The sequence below is a fragment of the Elephas maximus genome, chromosome 6, assembly GCF_024166365.1.
Source record: "Elephas maximus indicus isolate mEleMax1 chromosome 6, mEleMax1 primary haplotype, whole genome shotgun sequence".
Classification (NCBI taxonomy): domain Eukaryota; kingdom Metazoa; phylum Chordata; class Mammalia; order Proboscidea; family Elephantidae; genus Elephas; species Elephas maximus.
The window spans coordinates 24,452,306-24,476,610 of NC_064824.1; the positions used below are offsets into that span (position 1 = coordinate 24,452,306).

Consider the following 24,305-nt stretch of genomic DNA (forward strand, 5'->3'; position numbering starts at 1 on the left):
CTTCCTGCACCAATGTGCTAAGTTAAGAATAAACTTCACACTCACTACAGTAAAGCACTGATCTGAAAGTTTACACTTCAGGTTAGTTGCTCATATAAAAATTTGTACATGCATTGTTATGTGACCCTAGTTGCTCTCCCTATAATGTGACAGCACACTCTTCTTCTTTACCTTGTATCTCCCATGTCCAGTCAACCAGCTCCTTTCCCCCTCTGCCTTCTCCACTTGCCTCCAAACAGGAGCTGCCCATTTAGTCTTATGTGTCTACTTCAGCTAAGAAGCTAAGAAGCACTCTCTTCACGAGTATCATTTTATGTCTTAGAGTCCAGTCTAATCTTTGAAGAGTTCCCTTCAGGAATGGTTTCATTTCTGGGCTAACAGGGAGTGTGGGGGCCATGTCTTCCAGGGTCCCCTCAGTCTCAATCAGACCATTAAGTCTGATCTTTTCACTAGAATTTGAGTTCTGCACCCTGCTTTTCTCCTGCTCGGTCAGGGAATGCCTGCTGTGTTCCCTGTCAGGGCAGTCATTGTGCTAGCCAGGCACCATCTAGTTCTTCTGGTCTCGGGCTGATGGAGACTCTGGTTTATGTGGCCCTTTCTGTCTCCTGAGCTAATATTTTCCTTGTGTCTTCGGTGTTTTTCATTGTCTTTTGCTCCAGGTGGGTTGGGGCCAATTCATGCACCTTAGGTGGCTGCTCGCTAACTTTTAAGACCCCAGACTCCACTCACCAAGGTGGAATGCAGAACATTTTCTTAATAAACTTTGTTATGCCATCTGACCTAGAAGTCCTCTGAAACCATAGTCCCCAGAAACCTGCCCCTGCTACTCTGTCTTGTGAAGTGTTTGGTTGTATTCAGGAAACTTCTTAGCTTTTGATTTAGTCCAGTTGTGCTGACTTCCCCTGTATTGTGTGTTGTTCTTCCCTTCAACTAAAATAATTCTTGTCTACTGTTTAGTTAGTGAATACCCTCTCCCTCCCTTCCCATCCTTGTAACCATCAGAGAATGTTTTCTTCTCTGTTTAAACCTTTTCTTGAGTTCTTTTAATAGTGGTCTCATACAATATTTCAAATTTTGTGACTGATTCATTTCCCTCAGCATAATGCCTTCCAGGTTCATCCATGTTTTGAGATGTTTCATGGATTCAGTGTTATTCTTTATCATTGCTTAGTATTCCATTGTGTGAATATGTCATATTTTGATTATCCATTCGTCCATTGATGGGCACCTAGGTTGTTTTCAACTTTTTGCTATTGTGAACAGTACTGCTATGAACATGGGTGTGCACATATCTATTCATGTGACTGCTCTTATTTCTCTGGGATACGTTTCAAGGAATGGGATTGCTGGATCATATGGTACTTTTATTTCTGGCTTTTTAAGGAAATGCCACATCAATTTCCAAAGTGGTTGTACCACTTTATATTCTCACCAGCAATGTATAAGTTTTCCAGTCTCTCTGCAACCCCTCCAACATTATTTTGTGTGTATTTTTTGGATTAATGCTAGCCTTGTTGGGGTGAGATGGCATCTCATTGTAATTTAGATTTGCATTTCTCTAATGGCTAACGATCCTGAGCATTTCTTCATGTATCTGCTAGCCACCTGAATGTCTTCTTTGGTGAAGTACCTGTTCATATCCTTTGCCCATTTTTTAATTGGGTTATTTGTCTTTTCATTGTTGAGGTTTTGCAGTTATCTTATAGATTTTAGAGATTAGATGCTGATTGGATTTGTTGTAGCCAAAAAATTTTTCCCAGTCTGTAGATGTCTTTTTACTGTTTCAATGAAGTCTTTTGATGAATGTGTTTGATTTTTAGGAGCTCCCAGTTGTCTAGTTTCTCTTCTGGTTTTGTGCATTGTTAGTAATGTTTTGTATTCTGTATATGCCATGAATTAAGACTCCTAGAGTTGTCCCTATTTTTTCCTCCATGATCATTATTGTTTTAGATTTTATGTTTAGGCCTTTGATCCATTTTGAGTTAGTTTTTGTACACGGTGTGAGGTATGGGTTTTGTCTCATTTTTTGCAGATGGATATCCAATTATGCCAGCACCATGTGTTAAAGAGACTGTGTTTTCCCCAATTAACAGACTTTGGACCTTTGTCGAACATCAACTGCCCATATAGGTGGATGAAGTTATGTCTGGATTCCCAGTTCTGTTCCATTGGTCTATGTATCTGTTGTATCAGTATCAGGCTATTTTGACAACTAAAATCAGACAGTGCAAGGCTTCCCACTTTGTTCTTCTTCTTCAGTAATGCTTTACTTATCCGGGGCCTCTTCCTTTTCCATATGAAGTTGGTGATTTTTTTCTCCATCTCATTAAAAAATGCCACTGGAATTTGGTTTGGGATTGCATTGTACCTGTAGATCACTTTGGATAGAATAGACATGTTCACAATGTTGAGTCTTCCTATCCATGGGCAAGGTATATTTTTCCACTTATGTAGGCCTCTTTGGGTTTCTTGCAGTACTGTCTTGTAGTTTTCTTTGTACAGGTCTTTTATGTCTCTGGTTAGATTTATTCCTATCTGTTTTCTCTTCTTGGAGGCTATTGCAAATAGTATTGATTTGGTGATTTCCTCTTCGAAGTTCTCTTTGTTGATGTAGAGGAATTCAACTGATGTGTGTATGTTTATCTTGTTTCCTAATACTTTGATGAATGCTTTTATTAGTTCCGACAGTTTTCTTGTACATTCCTTAGGGTTTTCTGTGTATAAGATCATATAGTCTGCAAATAGAGATACTTTTACTTTTTCCTTACCAATTTGGATGCCCTTTATTTCTTTTTCTAGCCTAATTGCTCTGGCTAGGACCTCCAACACAATGCTGAATAAGAGTAGTGAGAAAGGGCATCCTTGTCTGGCTACAGTTCTCAAGGCGAATGCTTTCAGACTCTCTCCATTTAGGATGATGTTGGCTGTTGGCTTTGTATAAATGACCTTTATTATGTTGAGGAATTTTCCTTCAGTTCCTATTTTGCTGAGAGTTTTTATCATGAATGGGTGTTGGACTTTGTCAAATGCCTTTTCTGCATCAATTGATAAGACCATGTGGCTCTTGTCTTTTGTTTTATTTATGCGATGTATTACAATGATTGTTTTTCTAACATTAAACCATCCCTGCATACCTGATATGAATCCCACTTGGTCACGGTGATTTTTTTTTTCTTTTGATATATTGTCGAATTCTATTGGCTAGAATTTTGTTGTGGATTTCTGCTTCTATGTTCATGAGGGATATTGGTGTAAAATTTTCTTTTTTTAATTTTTTTTTTCCTGTCTTTTCCTGGTTTTGGTATCAGGGTTATGCTGGCATCATCTAATGAGTTTGGAAGTATTCCATTCTTTCCTATGCTGTGAAACACCTTTAGTAGTAGTGGTGTTAACTCTTCTCTGAAGGTTTGGGAGAATTCTCCAGTGAATCTGTCAGGGCCAGGAGTTTTTTTTAATTACGTTTTCAATCTCTTCTTTTGTTTTAGGTTTATTTATTTATTCTACTTCTGTTTTTATTAGTTTAAGTAGGTAGTGTGTTTCTAGAAATCTGTCCATTTACTCTAGGTTTTCAAACTTGTTATAGTATAATTTTTCATAGTAATCTGATATGATTCTGTTAATTTCAGTTGGGTCTGTTGTGATATTGCTGGTCTCATTTCTTTTTGGGGTTATTTGCTTCCTTTCCTGTTTTTCTTTTGTCAGTTTGGCCAATGGTTTATTGATTTTTTATCTTTTCAAAGAACCAGCTTTTTGTCTTGTTAACTCATCCAATTGTTTTTCTGTCCTCTATTTCATTTAATTCTGGTCTAATTTTTATTATTTGCTTTCTTCTGGTGCCCGAGGGCTTCTTTTGCTGCTCTCTATTTGTTCAAGTTGTAAGGATAATTCTTTGATTTGGGCCTCTTCTTTTTGGATGTGTGCATTTATTGCTATAAATTGACCTCTGAGCACTGCTTTTGCTGTGTTCCAAAGATTCTAGTAGGTAGTGTTTTCATTCTCATTTGAATCTATGAACTTTTTTATTTGATCCTTAATTTCTTCTATAACCCAGTAGTTTTTGAGGAAGGTATTTTTCAGTTTCCATGTGCTTGATTTTTTTTTTCTTTCTTTCTTTTCTGTTATTGATTTCTACTTTTATGGCTTTATGGTCAGAAAAAGATGCTTTGTAATATTTTGATGTTTTGGATTCTGTTATGACCTAATATGTGACCTGTTTTGGAGAATGATCCATGTGCATTGGAAAAGAAAGTATACTTGACTGCCATTGGGTGGAATGTTCTGTGTATGTTGGTGAGGTCAAGTTTGTTGATTTTGGCATTTAGATCTTCCTTGTCTTTACTGAGTTTCTTTCTGAACGTTCTACCCTTCACCTCAGGTGGTATGTTGAAGCCTCCTACTATTATTGTGGAGCTGTCTATCTCTCTTTTCAATGTTGTTAGAGTTTGTTTTATGTATTTTGGAGCCCTGTAGTTTGCTGTGTAAATATTTATTATGGTTATATCCTACTGTTATATTGACCCTTTAGTCATTATATAGTGTCCTTCCTTATCCTTTGTGGTGGATTTTGCTTTAAATTCTATTTTGTCAGAAATTAATATTGCCACTCCTGCGCTTTTTTGATTGTTGTTTCCTTGACTTTTTTTTTTTTCATCCTTTGAGTTTTAGTTTATTTCTGTCTTTAAGTCTAAGGTGTGTCTCTTGTACGTAGCATATACAAGGATCATGTCTTTTTTTAATCCATTCTGCCACTCTCTGTCTCTTTATTGGTGCATTTAGTCCATTTACATTTATCAGTATCTTTTTTTAAAAATTGTGCTTTAAGTGAAAGTTTGCAAATCAAGTCAGTCTCTCACACACACACACACAAAAAAACTTATATACACCTTGCTATATACTCCTAGCTGCTCTTACCCTAATGAGATAGCATACTCCTCCTCTCTACCCTGTATTCCCCATGTCCGTTCAGCCAGCTCCTGTCCCCCTCTGCCTTCTCCTATGCCCTCTAGACAGGAGTTGCCCACAGAGTCTCATGTGTCTACTAGAGCCAAGAAGCTCACTCCTCACCAGTATCATTTTCTTTCTTATATTCCTGTCCAATCTCTGTCTGAAGTGTTGGCTTTGGGGATGGTTCCAGTCTTGGGCTAACAGAAGGTCTGGAGACCATGACTCCGGGTCCTTCTAGTCTCAGTCAGACCATTAAGCCTGGTCTTTTCATGAGAATTTGAGGTCCGCATCCCACTGTTCTCCTGCTCTGTCAGGGATTCTCTGTTGCGTTCGCTGTCAGGGCAGTCATTGATTGTAGCTGGGGACCATCTAGTTTATCATTATCTTTATAACCCGATCTTTATTTGTTTCTGAGGGTTGGCGTGAAAATGAGAAAATCAGCAAATTATGTTTTGCTACATTGTATGTAGTACATATTACTAATTATAAAATGTAAGAAAAAAAATGTGGTTTGCCTAGCTCAAATAGGTTATAAGTCAGGGACTACCTACACATAAATAGCCTTTAAACCTAGACTCCTTCTTCTAGACTTGATTACTACAGCCTCTCTAAAACTCTTCCACCAGCCTTGTCTTTTTATACATGACTTTTTCACATTGTGTCGTCTCAGAACTTTCTATGGAAAAGAGGGAGAAGAGAATGGAGAGGGAGTGGGAGGAAATTGAGAAGAGGAAACAGGAAATGAAAGAGATGTTTAGCATATTCTGTATTCTACCTGCTCTGTAAATGATCGTAGGCCAGTGGTGGAGAATACCAAAGTAAATAATACAAAAATTTTAAATAATTTGAGTGAAAAATAGACAGATGTTAGAATCCTGAGAAGCAAGTGCTTCACTTACAACGGAGTAAGGGTCAGAAAAGTGTTATCAGAGAAGAGCAATGAAAGTTTTTGACAAAGAGTTCAGCACAAAAAAATACAATTGACAAGGTATGCAAAGGAGAATGACTTGGAGACATCAAGGAGCAGTGTGGCATCATCTAGAAAATAGGAAGAGTTTGGTTCAGGTAGAGACACTCTGTGCTTCTGCAACAGTGTGGCAGGAGCCAGACGATGTGTCACATTCCTCACACCTCATGTGTCATTTCAATGACATTGTGTGTCACTTCAGTGATGTTTTGTAACCTCCTGGGAGCCTGGTATGGATACGAATTTTTTTTAACACATATCTCTGCAGCTGTTAGCTGGCTTCGAGTCGCTAGTTTTGGAGAAAGGATATTAGAAATTCAGCTACTAAAATATTTACATAAAAGTTGTTGATGCTCTGAATTAAGCCAGCTGTTAGAGGGAAGGACAGATGGGGTTCAAAATAAGAGCTTTTTTTTTTTTTTATCGAGTGCTTACTATGTCATTTAACCTCCAACCTGAAACAAAACTGAGAAGTCATTATGATTATCTTCTATTTAAATATGAGTAAGCTAAGCTTGAGCTATCAACTTCTACTTAGTTACAAAGCAAAAAAAAAGCTGGGCTTGAGCTGAAGTTTTTCTGAGTCCAGATACCATGTTCTATTCAGTAGAATGTTTTTCTTTTCAAACTCAAAGTCTTGATTTTCAAAATCCTTCAAATCCTGGATATGGAAGTACTGATGACTTTATTTTTTTGATAATTATGAATTTTCAAAATGTTCCACAATCAGTTATTTTAACTTTTACAAGACAAAGTATTCTTAAAAAAGAAAAGAAGATACCCTCTTAAACCAGAAGCCTGTTCAATTGAACATATTTTTCCTGTTTTAGGACCCACTTAAATATTTCTTTTTGTGAAACATACACTAAGCTAAAGTGGTCTACTCTCCACCTTCTCTGAATAGTGCATGCATTATTACTTCAGGGCCTTTTTTACACAAAGTTTGCCACATCCAGAATCCCTTAACCCAAACATAGAGCAACTGAAAATTTTCCTTCCATCCTTTGAGTTCTAACTCAGGTCCTCTGCATCTCTAAATTATATGAATCTCTTACCTCTCTTCTCCACAGCCAGGGAATTCTTTTACAGCAAATAAAATTAGAAACTGAAAATTAAGGTTGAAAATTTAATAGTCCTTAGTTTATAAACACTGCAGGACTCCTTAATTCACTTTATGGAAAACTAAAGTATTATAATGACTCATCTCTAATAAAATCACATTGCTGAGTTTGCTGATAGCTTCAAATATTGACAAAGCCTGTTATACTCACATGAAATGGGCCATTAGACATTTGTAGAGCTATGTCCTCTACTTTATATTTACACACACACAAAAGATAACCTTGAAAAACATTTACTCTTCCCAAAACTTTCCCAAAGGACATCGAAAATGCCATTACAAATAAGTTAGGCTTAAAATCCATTGCCTTTGAGTTGATTCTGACTCATAGTGACCCGATAGAGCAGAGTAGAACTGCCCCATAGGGTTTCCAAAGAGCAGCACATGGAGTCAAACTGCTGACCTTTTGGTTAGCAGCCCTACCTTTTAACCACTTCGCTACCAAGTTTAATTCTTCATAAAAGGAGTAAAACTAAAGTTACCAAAAAAGGTACAGTTCAAGTAACAAAGGGATATTTTAATCTTTTTTTTTGAATAATTATAAAAATTAACATCTACAAAATACTTATATGCCAGGCACTATTCAAAGTGCTTTATATCTATATTAATACTTTAAACAATAGAAAACCCCTATTAGTAAAGTACTGTTTTTATCCCATTTTACAGATGAGGAAACTAAGACACCCACATAGGTATTAAGTAATGTTGTCAATGTTAATGGCTAGTAAGTAGTGGACCCAAGATTCAAATACCTGCAATTTGGCTCCTATGAGAGGATCTCTGATCTTTATAATATTTTTCTTAAATCTATTAAAGAATAATGAATCACTAACAACTAGAAATCATTACAGAAAATGCATACAATTAATACTACACTTCCTTGAGTGAAATCAAACTGTTACCATTTTGGCCTGAGTGTGGGCTCCTCTCGGGCTTAGAGGATAAGAGTGTCATTAAAAATCAATCAAAATTTAAAATCAATCAAATTTTAAAGATTTTTCAAAGACTGTCCAGTAACACGCCTGTGAAATTACCTGGGGTTTCTGCGTTTGGGGATTTTGTTTGTTCTGAATTTGTGTCTGGCCCAGTGGTAGTGGACTGGCTCTACTGTTCACAGCATCAGAGTGAAGCAGGTAGGACTATAGCAACTGCCTGCTTTTTGGTGCTCACTCATCACCTGTCTATGAATACATGGATCACGTACCCTTCTCCACGTCAAATCCAACCTGGCATTTTTACATCTAATACACCCCATGCAGCTTAGCTGCCACTCTACAAGAACATCATAAGACCTAGAGCCAGTTCTATAAAAAAAAAAAAAAGGAAGATTAAATGCCTTGTTTTGAAATTTCTCTCAACATCCAGTTGATAAAGACAAACATACTGTCTACAGTACCTGGACAATTACATTAATTTATCATTTTAAATCATTGGTTTATTTTTCTCATAGCTATTCATTCAACTTCTCAACCATTTAGCATGAACACGACAGTGGACACAGAGAACAATGTGGGACTTCTTTTTGTAAAACAAACTATAAAGATCCTTAAGCAGGGTCAAGTCTAATGTCTGGCAACTCTGTGTGCTTTGCTCTCGATATTTTAGAGTGAAGCTTAGTTTTTTTGATGTTCTTTTTGACTGAGTCCATAAAACAATATTAGGTATGTTGGAAAATTAAAGAGCAGGAATGACATAATTTATTTTATTGTTGCTTATTTTCTATATTATAAGTAGCTGTTCTTTTAATATTACATTTACCACTTAGTTTGCATGTTTAAGAACATGTCTACCAAGACAAAATGACATTGTTTTTGAATGGAAAAAATGTTTTTTATACCCCAAAACACTAATCTATTGCACTGTTTGGGTGAAAAACTATAAATAAAATAAAGAAAATCTATCATGCCTAATACTCCTTAATTCTTTTTCAACCTTCCATGTATTTCCTCTTCCTTGTTCCCAATCATTTTGAAAATAGAAATTTTTAAATAATCTCAGTTTTTAAAAATTAGAACAATATTTGATATAAATAAGTCCCAAAAAGAGTCAAATGTTTATATTTTACTGGTGATGAGTATGAGGTGAGATGCCAAGTGAAATGATTTGTCCAAGGTCACATGACCAATGACTGTTAGAGACCGTATTTCAGTTCTATTTACTCCTAAAACATTCCCTGGTCTCAAACTTTTTCCACTGACAAGAAGTATCATTTATTATCAGTATGTTATTCTACATCCTTCTTGAATTGTGGAATATCTAGTATTATTTCTCCACAAACCAATTTGCTTTTGAAAACTTTTCTTTGATTAAAAAACAAAACAACTAAACCAAAATATTAATTTCAGCAATAGTAATTACAGAACTATATCTAGCTTATGCCAGACAACTTATTAGGAAATACATTTATATTATTCCAAAGAATTATTAAAATGATATGATGGTATAGATATTTCTACTTCATAGATGAGGAATGGAGGTTCATTGGAAATAATCATCTCAACCCACTCAGCTGTTGTTGAAGCAGCAATTCTAATTAAAAAAAAAAAAACTACAGGATTTTATCCTTTGTTAAAGATTAGACATAATAAGGTTGGCCAATCAAGGTTATTAATGGAAAATAAGATAGATATTCACAAAATTGTCAAGAGTTTCATTTCACTGAGATTCACCATCAGAAGCAATTTCAAACTATATAATGTAAAATTGACAGAATTCTAAATGAAAAAAAAATTATATAACCATCATCCTTAAATTTAAGTCTAAAGTAACATAATTATTAAGATTGATCTGATAGGAATATATCAAAACTGTACCTATTGCATGGAGAATGCATAACATTTTCCAATAATGGAAACATTTATAAAAACTAATACTAAGCCATAAAGCAAATCTCATCAATATCAAAACATCACTATTACAAAGACCCATTGCTGATAGCTAATTAGTTTCAAATCAGTTCCACATTTTTGTAAATTTAAAAAACAAACTCCAAAATAACCCGCCTGAAATAAGATATCACAATAGAAACTGGAAAACAATCAAATTAAATAGTAATAAATGCAATACTAAAAAACCACATAGAGAAAAAAAAAAAATTAAGCCAATTTAGAGAGTCTCCAGTGCTTACATTAGAGAAGAAAAAAAGACACACTGAAAGTTAACGAGGCATTCCTTTTAAGAAGTTAGAATAAGCCACATCAGAACAAATCCATACAAAGTAGAAGAAAGAAATTAAGAAACTTAAGAGAAAATTTTAAAACAAGAAACAATGAAATAAAAAAACAGCGTTATAATAAAAAAAAATTTTTTTTTTTTTTCAGAGAGGGTCAAATAAATTTAACATTTGACTCTTGACAAGACAAATATAACATTTATGAATCCCAACCAAGTTTGATCAGGAAAAAAGAATGTACTTATAATTTATGCTAGGAAAGAAGATATATAACAATAAATGTAGATATTAATATGATAAGAGAATATTATAAAAGTATGATACTAAAAATTAGAAACCTAGGTGAGATAGATTTCTAGAAATGTATAAATTAGCAAAACAAATTCAAAAGTAAATGTAACACATAATAATCCTATATCAATATTAGAATCAATTTTTTAAAGATATTCCCATAAACAAACAGCATACCTACACATGCTAGATGATAGGTACTTCAGTAAAACTTAAAAAAAGAAATAAAAATTCAAATGGAAAAGGTAACCATTAGTTACAATTAGTCTATGTAAAAATGATTAGGAATTGATAAGTGAGCTTAAAAAAGTTGATGTACACAAAGTCAGTAACATATCTTAATTATATCATTTCTATGCACCAGTAACGGAGAAAAAGAAAAAAAAAAAAAAAAAAACAAAGACAAAAACTGACAGCATTTAAAATAACATCCAAAATTATGAAATGCAAGATCTTTAGGTATAAAATTATGAGATTTCATGGAAAGATATTAAAGAAGTCCCAAATAACTGAAGATACATAAAATGTTTTGGATATGAAGATTTAATATCACTAAAATGTTAATATCCCAAAATTGACCTACAGATTCAGAGTAATAACAGTCCAAATACCAACTCTGACTATGTAACATAAAAGTCAATTCTGAAATTTGTTATATCTGTCTTCCTGATTGCATGAAACAGAAATAAAACAACAGCAAAAAGTCAAGCCAAAAGCTGGGCAACGATAGACTTGACAAAGTATCATCATCGGAAATATGCGAAGAATTCTTTTTTAATTAAAAAAAGGATAAAACATGAAGAAAAATGGGCAAAAATACCAATATGTATTTCATATAGGAGAGAATATAAATATCCAGTAAATATATGAAAGCTGCTTAAATTCATTAGAAATCAAGGCAGTAGGAAATGTTAATAAGTTGCCATGAACTACCTTTTTATACCCATAAGGTGAGGAACAATTTCAGTCTGGAAACCTAGGTATTGGTGAGAACATGGAACAAAAGGAACTATCACATAGTTGCTGGTAAAAGTTTAAACATAACAAACACTCTAGTAATCAATTTAGCAGTGCCAAGGTGGCACAGTGGTTAAGAACTCCGCTGCTACCTAAAAGGTCGGCAGTTCAATCCACCAGCCACTCCTTGGAAATCCTATGTGGCAGTTGTACTCTGCCCTATAGGGTCGCTATGAGTCAGAACTGACTTGATGGCAATGAGTTTTAGTACATTTGAGCATACACATTCCATATAGCCAGGTAACACCATTTTCCGGGCATTATTCTCTTTAGAAAGTCCTTTACATGAATACCATGAGACGTGGACAGGAATATTTATAGTATTCCTTAAACTGCTAAATTATCTTTTTGATATAATTTCAACACAATACAAATCCTCTTTGAATGAATATTGCAGGTGTGGACTTCTGTGTTAAATGTTTGACTTAAAAACAGGTTTAAGAATAAATAACTTTTTTTTTTTAGTTTTGCAGGAAAATTGACAATATTGTATAATAAAAATTTTACGAGGCCCTAGTATTATTGAGTTCTATTGTAGGTTTCATTATTAACTAGCAGTTTTACCATATATTACTCTATAAACTCTCTAAGTAAATTATAAAATAATACTAGTATCATTTGATATAGTCTTAAATGAGAAAACTAAATATAAGATACAAAAGGTGCTTTGAAAAACATCAAGTATGACACAGCATTTTTACAAGGACAATATTTTTCATAGGGCCATGGCTCCCATTACTTGGTGTATGGTAAGTCCTGTGCTTACCAGCTGCTGCCCTTGGACACCCCAGGCTGCATACTGCAAGACAGAGTCCTCTACTTCTGGTGGATTTAACTCCCAAACTTCCCTTAAAAAAAAATGTAAATATTTTACATGAATGAATTGACATCTACACCATTAAGTTGGAGAATCGTTCATGAAACCCAGAAAGTCAAAGAACTTACCTAGTGTGTATGTTGTAAATCACATATGAAGCAGTATACGAATAATGAAAAATCTGAAAAAAAGAAAAAAAAAGTTATTCTTCTTAGTTTAAAATAAAGGTCCCATGTTAATGTGTGTATATGTTCTTGCTAAAATCCAATAATTGATGTTAGGGAGGAATCAAAATATGTAAATATCCCAGTTCAGGAGTTTCTCACTTCCTCTATGCCTTACTACATACTTCTAATTCTTCTCTCTACCATCAATCTCATCCCTTATTCAATCCACTCCATACTTAGTATAACTGTGATTATATCATTTGCTTGTTCAATATTTTTAGTGGCTCCCCATTGTCTATAAAGTTTAAATTGATATTCTGATATTAAAGGATTTTGATGTTTGTCTTCTACAAGCTTTGCCACACTTATCTACCACGACTTCCCTGTATCCAGTCTCCACTTCAATCAAATTAGATGAATTCCTCTTGTATACCATGAACCTTTTCTGCTTTTTTTTCTTGGATATCCTACCCTAAGTCAAGTAATTGCACACTGATTCCCCCAGTTAAAAGTCATCTCTTTGACACTTTATTGTATGACATTTAATACATGACTCACTCAGGTGACCTATATAAGCATTTTAAGTCTTTTTTCCCATTGGAACCTATATAAGCATTTTAAGTCTTCTTTTCCCATTGGAATACTGTCAGGTCCAGGTGTGCATTACCTTTGCATCTACCACTTTATCTAATACAGTATAGTGTTTACAGAAAATAATCAATATCCACAGAGTAATAATTCCATACTCATAAAGTCACATTTTTTTTGGTGGAGACCAGAGGTCAACATCCTACAAGTCATCATAATGGAAATGTACGCGATCTTTAACAGATTTTAGTGCCATCTTACAAAGAACTCTGCTTCTTTGTAAAGCCAAATTTTCTGAGAGGTTGTAGCACTCACCCCCGGGTGGTTCAAACAGTTAAATGCTCAGCTGCCTACCAAGGGGTTGGTGTTTTGAATCCCCCCAGAGGAGCCTTGGAAGAAAGACCTAGCAATCTACTTTTGAAAGATTAAACAAACGTTGTTGATTCAATTCCAGTGCTTGGCTACGCCATGTTTGACAGAGTAGACTGTTCCATTGGGTTATCTTGACTGTCATATTTACAGAAGCAGATCAGTAGGACTTCTTTTCCATGGGGCTGCTGCGCGGGCTTGAACCACCAACCTTTAGATTCGCAGGCTAGCGCAAACTGCACCACCCAGAAACTTTTCAAAAGATTAACCCATTGCCTTCCAGTTGATTCTGACTCATAACAACCCTGTAGGAAACAGTAGAACTTCCCCCTAGGGTTTCCAAGGCTGTAGCCTTTTCTGTTGTACATAGGGTTGCTATGAGTCGGAACTGACGAGATGGCACCTAACAACAACAATCTTTACAGAAGCAGACTGCCAGATCTTTCCCCCTCTGAGCGGCTAGTGGGTTTGAACCACTGACCTTACAGTTAGCAGCTGAGCACTGAATCAAGTGCCACCAGGGCTCCCTTCAAAAGATTATAGCTGTTGAAAACCCTATGGAGCACAATTCTACACTGAAACACAGGGGATTGCCATGCGTTGAAATGGACTCAGTGGCAAATGTTTTTTTCCCAGCATCCATCTCACAGGGACCGTAAGGGATAATACAAAGATATCTCTGTAGTTCTGTCCTTACTAACTAGAGATGATGAAACAGTGGAATAGACAGGAAATGAGGAAAATTGCAAAACATGGGTTAGGGAAAGAGATTCAGTGAAAATTATTTTTCTCTAAGCTGTGTGAAGCTAGTGAGGCAAATTTTTCTCTACCTAGCTATATTGTTATCTTATTAGTTCTAAGATTTATGGAACTTATATTGATACTTTCATTTTTTCAATTTCAATGACTTTAAAAGTTTTTTTTTTCTGTAATGGATTCACGTCAAATAAACATTATTAACACCGTTAATTAAAACTCCCTAGAAGTCAAATTGATATTTATCAAAGCTACGATAATAGCTTCAATTAAACAGGACTGGACACATATTTGATAAAACAACGTTAGTGTTCTCTCTTTGCATTGCATTTGCAATTGCTCCCCCATTTGTTACAATATTGTATTTTACAATGAAACGTCAATCTCTCATTCCTTTGGAATAACTATTAAAGCTGAGATTGCCTTTAGTATAGAGTCGTGAAAGCAAAAATAATGTTTTCCTGGTGTCTGTTTTGGCACCCACGTGTATACTTAAATTCCATATTTGACTTCAAACAAATTTTGCATCTTGAACCTATTACTTGTAGCTGACAATGGGACAAGAAATGTGACCACCTCTGAAAACATACTTTCTGTCTCAGAAAGTTGTCACCAAAGCAAACATCCAGGTGAAACCTTGAAACTCAAAACAGATATGTCAGTGATTTTATGGGTAAAAGGAGACTATCCATTCCGTTTATTAATCACCTCACACACTGTACTTGAATTCTAGGCTCACATCCATCTTGAAAGAAAGAGTTACCATGCATTAGTGTTTTGGGCAAGGTGGGCCACCAAAACAACCACTGAGACAGAGCCAGATAGAGCTGGTGTCTTTCTACTCTATATTTGTGATAGAGGTTGCATCCTCTTCTCAAAACATGAACCGAAAGAACTTAGATGTCCACCAGGTGGTTGCATTGGAGAGGAGGGTATACAGTCAACTCTCAGCTTTATGAGTTTTTAGCCTGATACAGTATTTGTTTCTCTCTGCTGGTGTGCCAAGGTGGAAGACCGCAATAAAGAAGTTAATAGTGACTTGTCTGCAAACTCATAACAGGTTAAAGTAACAAGTTACAGGGCTTTCGGCTTCATCTATTGACAGCTATGTAACTACAAAGCCAGTAGTTGCCTTCTACAGATAATTAGAACCTAGCCTGAGGATAAAATGCTTTCCTCTAAAATCCTTGTCTTTTGATGCGTGTGTGTGGATGTGTGTGTACTATGAGCGGATCCCAGATATTTCATGTTTTGTAACATCTCATAATTGAAATAATATTCTTGTCTACAACCTAATAGAAAGAGTATAGAGGGGGCTGAAACAGATCTTGAATCGTGTATAGTGTTGGAGAGATTTTAAAAAGAGGATCCTCAATAAGAATTAGGTTTACCTTTCCTGGACATCTATATTAACGCACACTGATCTAAATTCAGTCTGCATTATTCTGCATCGCAGTCTCTCTCCCCACCCCACATGGATTCCATTTGTATTTTTTCTTAACACTTCTCATTTTCTTCTATCTTAATCTCCTTGTCTATCTGGGCTAGGTAAGTCTAGTTTTAAGATGAGGCAGTCAGAGTGGAGTCACTTAAGGTTAGGAAGGGTATTCCTTTTTCTTACGATATTTGGCTAGTGCATATTGAAAGCTAAAGTGGGCGTATGTTGAGATCCTTGAGTACAAACACATTTCAAGCCAGAGCTGCATTTGAGACTATATTCTTTCTACCTCTGCAAATAATGTGCCATGCTTGTTACGGATTATGAATAAGTATGGCAATGGAAGTAGAGGTGGAACTGAATTAAGGTATAATGTGCAAAAACTTTGACCAAAGCTTACTCCTGGAAGCATGTCTTGAGATGTCCAACCATGAACCCCATGATGCTAAAGGCGTAGGGATATCCAAACAGCATCTTAAAATCCTGCCACCCAGTCTGGACCCCATTATCTCTACATTACCTGGGAAACCCAAGAAGAAGTTGATTCTGAGAATTGTATCCTAATACCAGTAACGTTAGACATAGCATGAGATATCATTTGGGGGAGGGAGGACAGCAGGCATATTTAAGTCCTGCCAGGACCTGAACACAAGAAAATTATAAAAGTATGCAGAAGGGTGGCATTCATGCTCTTTGAACAATTGTCTGTTAAACTGATAATATTTCTTTATTCCCACATGTTTTCAGTCAGTTTATATGCATTTATTGCACATTAATCATATGCCAGCTAATAAGTTAGGTATTTTGCCAAATAAAAGACCATGAAATACATGATCCCTGCCCTCGAAAAGTCTATAATCCAGCCGAGGTTACAAGGTTAAGAAAAATTACATTAGTACAGAGCATTCTGTTACAACTCATGCATAAATTAAATCTTGCCAATTATAAGCCCACAGGCTTTCCAAGAAGTGATTCATCTTTTTGGTTTCAAGAACACAACATAGAGAAGATCATAGCTGACTCTGGCAGTGAAGGGATCGATGTAAATTGAGAACAAGGCAGCTAGTGTACAAAACTTAAACAGTCCTACGTAGAAAAATAACTCTTGAATTGAAAATTTGCTACATACCAGACTCTGCTGAGTGCTTTACATATATTCCATCATTTAATCTTTAAATCAACTTTAAGAGGTACTAGAATTTGTAATTTACCGGACAATTTTTGAAAGCATGGAAAGTTTAAGAAACCAAGCCACCAGGTGAGCACAGACCTCTCTAATGGTACCCACTTTATGACTTAATCTCGCTGCACACTCTCTTTCAGGGAACCGTACGTGAAGTGCAACTCCAGCTTCGTGAAAGATTCATTTCTGAAAGATCTATTAAGCTACCTTTCAAAGATTTATTAACAGTGGTAGGCCGAAATTAATTATGATTACCATAGCTAAGAGAGATTTCATTTTGGAAAAATGATCTAATATATCAGATTAAAAATGTAAATCCCTTTCTCTTCAGCTGATTTTCACACACATTTTTTTTTCTTGTAATATCTGTTATTAACTAAGACATCTATGGAGATTCATGTCCAGAAGAGTTACACTTACAAGGAAAAAGAACAAGATACTCCAGTAATTTATGCTTGAACCAGAGGTTTATGTCTCTGGGTGACAAAGCTTTCTCTGCACTGTAGTTAAATTGCTGAACTGGTATAAATAGCATTCATTTTCATGGCCTGGGGAATATTTAAAATAGGACTACGGATTTGCCAATGAATCAAACAGTTACAAAAACTGAACTGTGGGGAAGCAATTCTCTGAGTAAGTAGCATTTATGAAAGAATGCCAGTGATGGAAATAACAATATAGGCAAAAGGAGATCTGCTTCTCCTGGAAGTAAATGGTACAATGATGTCAATTTTGCTCTACCTCTTAAGATGATTAAGTGAGGCTTTGGTTTGGAAGATTCCTACCTTTACTATGCAGTTTAGAACTGTGACAATCAGGTAGGAAAACTCAAGTGTAGTAAATACAATTCACAAAATGACAAGCTGAAGTGCTACAAAATCTTTTTCAACACTGCAAAAACAAGCAAAAAAAAAAGGCTTGTGAACATTGTGAAGAATAAAAATTGAGTGAAAGGGAAAATAATTAGTCAGGGAATGAAAGACATAATAAATATTTATCAGTACTTTAATCTACTTTCATGTGTTTAACATAATGCTCACTGTAGGCTTGTAACATATTATTATCCATCAAGGACACTCTACTAATACATCCAGCATTGGAACCAAGGTGTTTTGCTGCCAAAATCCATGTCCTTTCTACTACAATAAAGGAGGAAAAAATGCAAGCATTGTTTTAATATAACACAATGTAGTGAAGGAGTCTTCGATTATATTACCATTATGGTAAGTGGCAGACTTGGAAACATACTCAAGGGAGTCCAACTCAAAAACTACATACAAAAATCTCATAAAGCTGATAAAGTTTAGGTGTTGCTTTGTTAAGCTGTATTTACGCCAAAATTATAAGAACATTTAAAAATAAACTTGCTAATTAAAAAAAGACCTATCAACCCCATGGTGCAAACAGTTCAGCATTCGACTACTAGCAGAAGGGTTGGTGGTTTGAGCCCAACTAGAGGCACTTCTTAGCAAAGGCGTGGTGATAAACTTCTGAAAGGTTACAGCCTTGAAAATCTACGGGGCAGTTCTACTCTGCACACATGGGGTCGCCGTGAGTCAGGATCGACTTGATGGCTACGAACAACAACAACAATCAAGGGGGAGAAAAATAACACAAAATGACTGATACAGGTTTTGTATTAATGACTTTCACAACACTATAACCACATGAGTAATTAAGACTCATCTGTGTCGTGTAATTTTTTGTTTATTCCTCAAAAAATCATAATGAATATCATTTCCAAAAATGTATAATAATTTGTTTAAGTGTTTACCTAATAATAGGTATTTAGATTGTTCATATTTTTCACATATAAAATGCTGTGATTATTTTCATTGCATATTTGGGCATATTCTTAGGTTATTTTCTTAGAAGTAAAATGTATGGATTAAAGGAAGTACACATTTTATATTTTGATTCACATTACCATTTCCCAGAGAGGTTGAAAAAACCTGCACTCGTGTTACACACGTATCTTTCTTTTTTTTTATTCCCATGTTACCCATTGTATTGATTTGGATTATTGAAAGGCAGAAAAAAAAATTGTTTATATTTGCAGTTTGATTATTCTTAAGCTTGAATACCTTGTCATAATTTTTAATCTCTTTGTACTTCTTCATTTGTGGTTTATCTATCCATGTCTTCTCTTTATTTGATGGGGTTATTCCTCATTTTCTTGTTGATCTCTGAAAGCTCTTTTAATATATTGTACAAGTTTTTTTTTTTTTTTTTTTCATGAGTGGAACATTTTACCCAATTTAATGTTTGACTTTTTATTTTGTGTGTGTTTTCTATAGATAAATTTCAAATCTTTACATGGTTATTTCTAATAGTTACTTCCTTTTTGGTTTCACACCTTAATAGCATACTGAGAGAGGCTTCTTTAAATCAACATTATCAACTTTCAAACAATATTTTCTTCTAGTATTTCAAAATCCTTAAATCTCTTCAATCCACCTTTAACTGTTTTTGTTTAAGGTGTAAAGTATAAATCCAGTATTATTTTTTATTTCCCGAATTGCCAGGCAGTAGCCCAATACCATTTGTTCAATTATTATTATTTTTTTCTTTGTTCAAATATTACTCTCGTTATATACTAAACCCCTTACAGAAATTTAGACTATTTCTTGGTTATTTTTGTTCTTTCTATTTATGCAAAGGTGCCCTGGTTAAGCGCTTGGCTGCTAACTGAAAAGTAAGCAGCTCAAATCCACCAAGCACCTTTGTGGGAGATAAGACCTGGTGATCTCCTTCTGTAAAAATTACAGTCTAGGAAATGCTTCTCTGTCCTACAGGGTTGCTATGAGTTAGAATCTATTCGATGGCACACAACAGCTACTTATGCATTCCCTTATTCATTTTTTTATTCATTTGCCTTTCCTGACTAAAACCACACTGAAACATTAAAATGTATTTAAATGTTTGAGAAGACGAGTACATTTTCATCTTTTTTGTGATATACAAACACTCTCGAATTTTGACTACTAAAATACATGTCAACTTCTTTATTTAGTTCTAGTCAAGCTGAACAAAGGATTAAATATTATTGAAGAAAACATTTACTGTCTATTTTCTTTAAAAAATATTTAGTCATTTGTTAAAACACATTTTTATTGATAATTAACAGAATTTATATTGTTCGTATTTTCAATTAGTATAGTCCATCGTCATATTAGTCAAAGTTTGCAGGGTGGTGTGAGAGTGGAGATAACGGGTTAAGTGTTAATGAGCCAATGTAGATTGTGTGTATGACTCACCATTCGCTGTGTAACTCTGGGTAAGTGACATAACTTATTTTGCCTCAGTTTCTTGGTGATGACTTGTTCAAGTAAAATCCCAGCCTCTCTTTTAGAGAATGGGAGGTGACTGGAGGGGTTGAAGTAACTCTGGCAAGGAGAGGGGCCTGAGCAAAAATCTTTGAGAATAATGAATCTTGAATGAAAATGCAAGTAAACATCAATAAAGATCAATGTGCTCTTTTTCAGTTTCTTATGAAAAAGTATCTGAATACCAAGCTAATGAAAAAGATTTTTCAAAAGGGAACCCGACTCTAGAAACAACTTTACAGCGCAATGGCGCAACGGTAACATTGGAAAGTTGTTTTCTGCCGTAGTACACTTATGCCTTACTGATTTTCACCATAAAATGCCCTGTGACCTCTATTTGTAAGGTCTTGATGGCAAGAAACTCTACCTAATGATTGCCTTTCAACTGTTCTATGTATATTCAGTTGGGCAAGCATGTGGCCTGAACTAACATGACTATTACTAAAAGCATAACTTTCCCCCTGAAGGGGCCAAATCTTCAGCCCTAAAGCTCAACCAATCTACATCTGTGAACTGAACCTTGAAAATGTCAGACACATTATCCAGAAACCAGCATGTAGAGGAGGCGCCGGAGCCTGAGGGTAGAGAACACACCTCTTCTCTCTCTTGGGAAGGCTACATGCTAGGAACACATAGTTATTTGCAAAAACCTAAAAATCCATTCCGTTGAGTCGAATTCTGACCTACAGCGACCCTAAAGGACAGAGCAGAACTATCCCATAGGGTTTCCAAGGTGGTAAATCTTTACTGAAGCAGGTTGTCACATTTTTCTCCCGCAGCCAAGTGCTTTAACCACTGAACCACCAAGGGAGGGAGCTAATGCAGATTGTTGAGACTAGAAATCTGAAGATTAAGGGAAAGCAAGTATGTGGGATCGTTTCCTTCACTTCTGTGCTCTACCTCCCCTTGATTTCAGAAGCCTAGCGCTACACTCTGACCAGTTAGTGTCTTATAACTCCAGTTTTCCTTAAAAAAAAAAATGTACTCTGATGTTCTTCATAGAAATCATTTGAGGAACTTTATAAAAATATAAATTCCTGGAGATTGCCTGAGGTGGAACTTTGGAATCTGCATTTTAAGGTGCCTCTGGTCTTCCTTAGGTTCACGCAGGTTTGGGGAATTCTTCAGCTCTTTCATAATTCCCGTTTGTTTAGAGCTAATGTGATTAAGCGCAGTTCCTGGGTGGTACAAAAGGTTATGGCTCCAGGCTGCTAACCAAAAGGTCAGTAGCTTGAGTCTACCCAGAGACACCTCAGAAGGAATGTCTGGAAATATACTTCCAAAAATCAGACACTAAAAACCCCATGGGACACAGCTCTACTCTGACACACATGCAGTCACCATGAATCTGAGTCAACACAACAACTACTTAATGTAACTGAATAGGAAAATCTGGGGCTGCAGAAGTTTCATTATAGCACATCAGAAAGGGGCTTCAGTGATATCATGTTTACCCAGTGTGAAATTAATCATCCCTTTTTGGTTTGGACTACAATAAGGAAGTTATTTCTAGTAAATGTAGAAGGTTTAAAAAACTTGTCATACTGCTGCATCAGGCTCAGAGGTCAGAAGTTGCCATGTAAAATACACAGGAGTCAAATATTATTCCCACGCTATGCAAAGAGGGAGAGAAGATTTCAGGACCTTCATTTGCTGATGTAGCATGACTCAAAATGAGAAGAAACAGCTGCAAACATCCAATAATAATCAAAACCAGGAATGTATGAAGTATGAATTTAGGAAAATTGGAAATCATCAAAAATGAAATGGAATGCATAAAGAGTATATCCTAGGCAGTAGTGAGCTGAAATGGACTGATATTGGTCATTTTGAATCAGACAATTATATGGTTACTATGCCGGGAATGACAACTTGAAGAGGAATGGCGTTGCATTCATCGTCAAAACAAACAATTCAAGATCTATCCTGAAGTATGACGCTGTCAGCGATAGGATAACATCCATACGCCTACAAAGAAGACCAGTTAATATGACTACTTAATAAATACCTGGTAGTGGGCATTACACAAGGAGATGTGTAGGAAAGCCACCTTTTTTAAAGTATCAAAAGATGGTAGACCTTCTTTAAATCAAGAGTTATTGAAATTGAGGCTCTGAGCTTCCTGAAATAGAAGCAAGGACTGATATACACGAAAGCAACACTACAGTTCTGCCTGGGATTAGAAGAAAACAGCATAGGGAATTCACGAAAGTCTTTGCAGATATTTAACAATGAATAGTAGATACAAGGAAGCCCTCGTGGTATAGTGGTTAAGAATTTGGCTTCTGTACAAAAGGTTGGCAGTTCAAATCCACCAGGTGTTCTTTGGAAACCCTATGGGGCAGTTCCACTCTGTCCTATAGGGTCACCATGATTTGAAACTTATTTGATGGCAAGGGGTTTGATACAAGATGGGACAGAAAAAACATGATTTTCTCAATGACTTGGTTAAGGAATTTAATCTTGGAAGCTTACTACATTGAATTCAAATTAACTATATTCTAAATAGGGGAAGATCTATTTTCCATATTCCAGAAATAAGAACGATAATGGAAGCTACCTCATAGGCTTAAATAGAATTAAAATATGGATTAAATGAGACAATGCTAGCAACGTCCTTAGCATATCTTAAATGTGCAATATACATTAGTTGTTATATTATTTTTATTATTTATTAGATGTATCTTGCTAGAGTTAATTATATGATTAATTTTCTACAGCTTTTATTATACACTGTCAATCAATTTAGTCATTCTAAACTGCATTGGTTTTTAAATAAACAACCTGAGTTAAATCAACTCTCCAGGTATTCTTAGAGGTGTCTTGACTTTCTAAACCCCTAATTTACTACTGCATACAAGATTATAGTGCTTGGAATGCAGTCAACAGATAAGGAAGAGTCCTTAGAGAATTCTTCCTTAGCCTGTCTTACTCCTCTCTGGGCATGCTTTCCTTTACATTAACTCACTGTTAGAAAGAAAGCGATTATACTGACTCATCCTGATGGTTGGAGGAAAGATAGCTAGTTGAATAATGAAATTCGTTTTGGTCACATTGCCAATTTAGTGGAGCTTATTATTATTTTATTTATTTATTTATTAAACATCCGACTTAGCCATTAATGATTCCCCTATTTTGGTGTGAGAGTGTGAGAAAAAACTTTCCAGATTTTGCATTGTGAGATAGGTAAGCAAATGCTAGCTCCACTCTTAAATAAGGTTGACTTGGGAAAGGCTTATAATTTTGTCATAGACCAAGGCAAACCCATTGCCATGGAGTTCATTCTGAGTCACGGCAACCCTATAAAACCAAAAAACCAAACCCACTAACGTCAAGTTGATTCGGACTCATAGCAATCCTATGGGACAGAGTAGAACTGACCCATATAGGGTTTCCAAGGAGCACCTGGTGAATTCCAACTGCTGACCTTTTGGTTAGCAGTCATAGCTCTTCACCGCTATGCCACCAGGGTTTCTGCAAAGTCACTTCTTTTTAACATAAACCATGCATGCAATCAACTAGGAAAGGAAATGAAAGCACTAGGGTCAAGCAAGCTACAGTGGAAAATAATTATACTTGATCTATTTTTACCACACATCATTTTAATAAGTTATATATGGGAATAGATTGTCTTAATTCCTAATGTGCTATTTTTTCCTTTGTTTGTCCCTCCATTTTCAGTATTTACAATTAAAAAAAATTACTGCTGAGTAGATTGACTCATAGCGACCCTATAGGACAGAGTGGAATTGCCCCATAGAGTTTCCAAGAAGTGCCTGGTGGATTCCAACTGCCAACTTTTGGTTAGCAGCCAAGTTCTTAACCATTGCACCACCAGGGTTCCAAATTTGCAATCACATCATATTTATTTATATAGAAATTCACCAAAGGGATATTACAACTCTTGATGTATAAACAATAGTACCTGGTGAGGACATAAGAGAAAACAGCAACAAATAAGTACTTTGTACAACTGTGGCTACTAATAAAATAGAATAATAAAAATAACAAACCAAACACCCATTCAACCAACCAAGAAAACAATTTATTCATTGATTCATTCATTCATTTATTTCTGGCACCGCAAGGCTTATTAAGGAATAACTAAAATCTTCTCAAATGCAATGCATTACTTCTTAATCTGTAGTAT

The 24,305-nt window shown here is 35.4% G+C and overlaps 1 protein-coding gene across 1 annotated transcript in view; it reads right to left on the reverse strand.

The window, feature by feature from the left end:
* Positions 1-24,305, reverse strand: part of DPP10 (dipeptidyl peptidase like 10) — an 846,520-nt gene that overhangs the window by 167,071 nt on the left and 655,144 nt on the right. Inside the window, exons 6-7 of the mRNA XM_049889192.1 lie at positions 12,457-12,509; positions 12,278-12,359 (exon numbers count right to left, since the gene is read on the reverse strand). Of these exons, the coding sequence (XP_049745149.1) occupies positions 12,278-12,359; positions 12,457-12,509 (135 nt within the window). The remainder of the gene's footprint in view (positions 1-12,277; positions 12,360-12,456; positions 12,510-24,305) is intronic.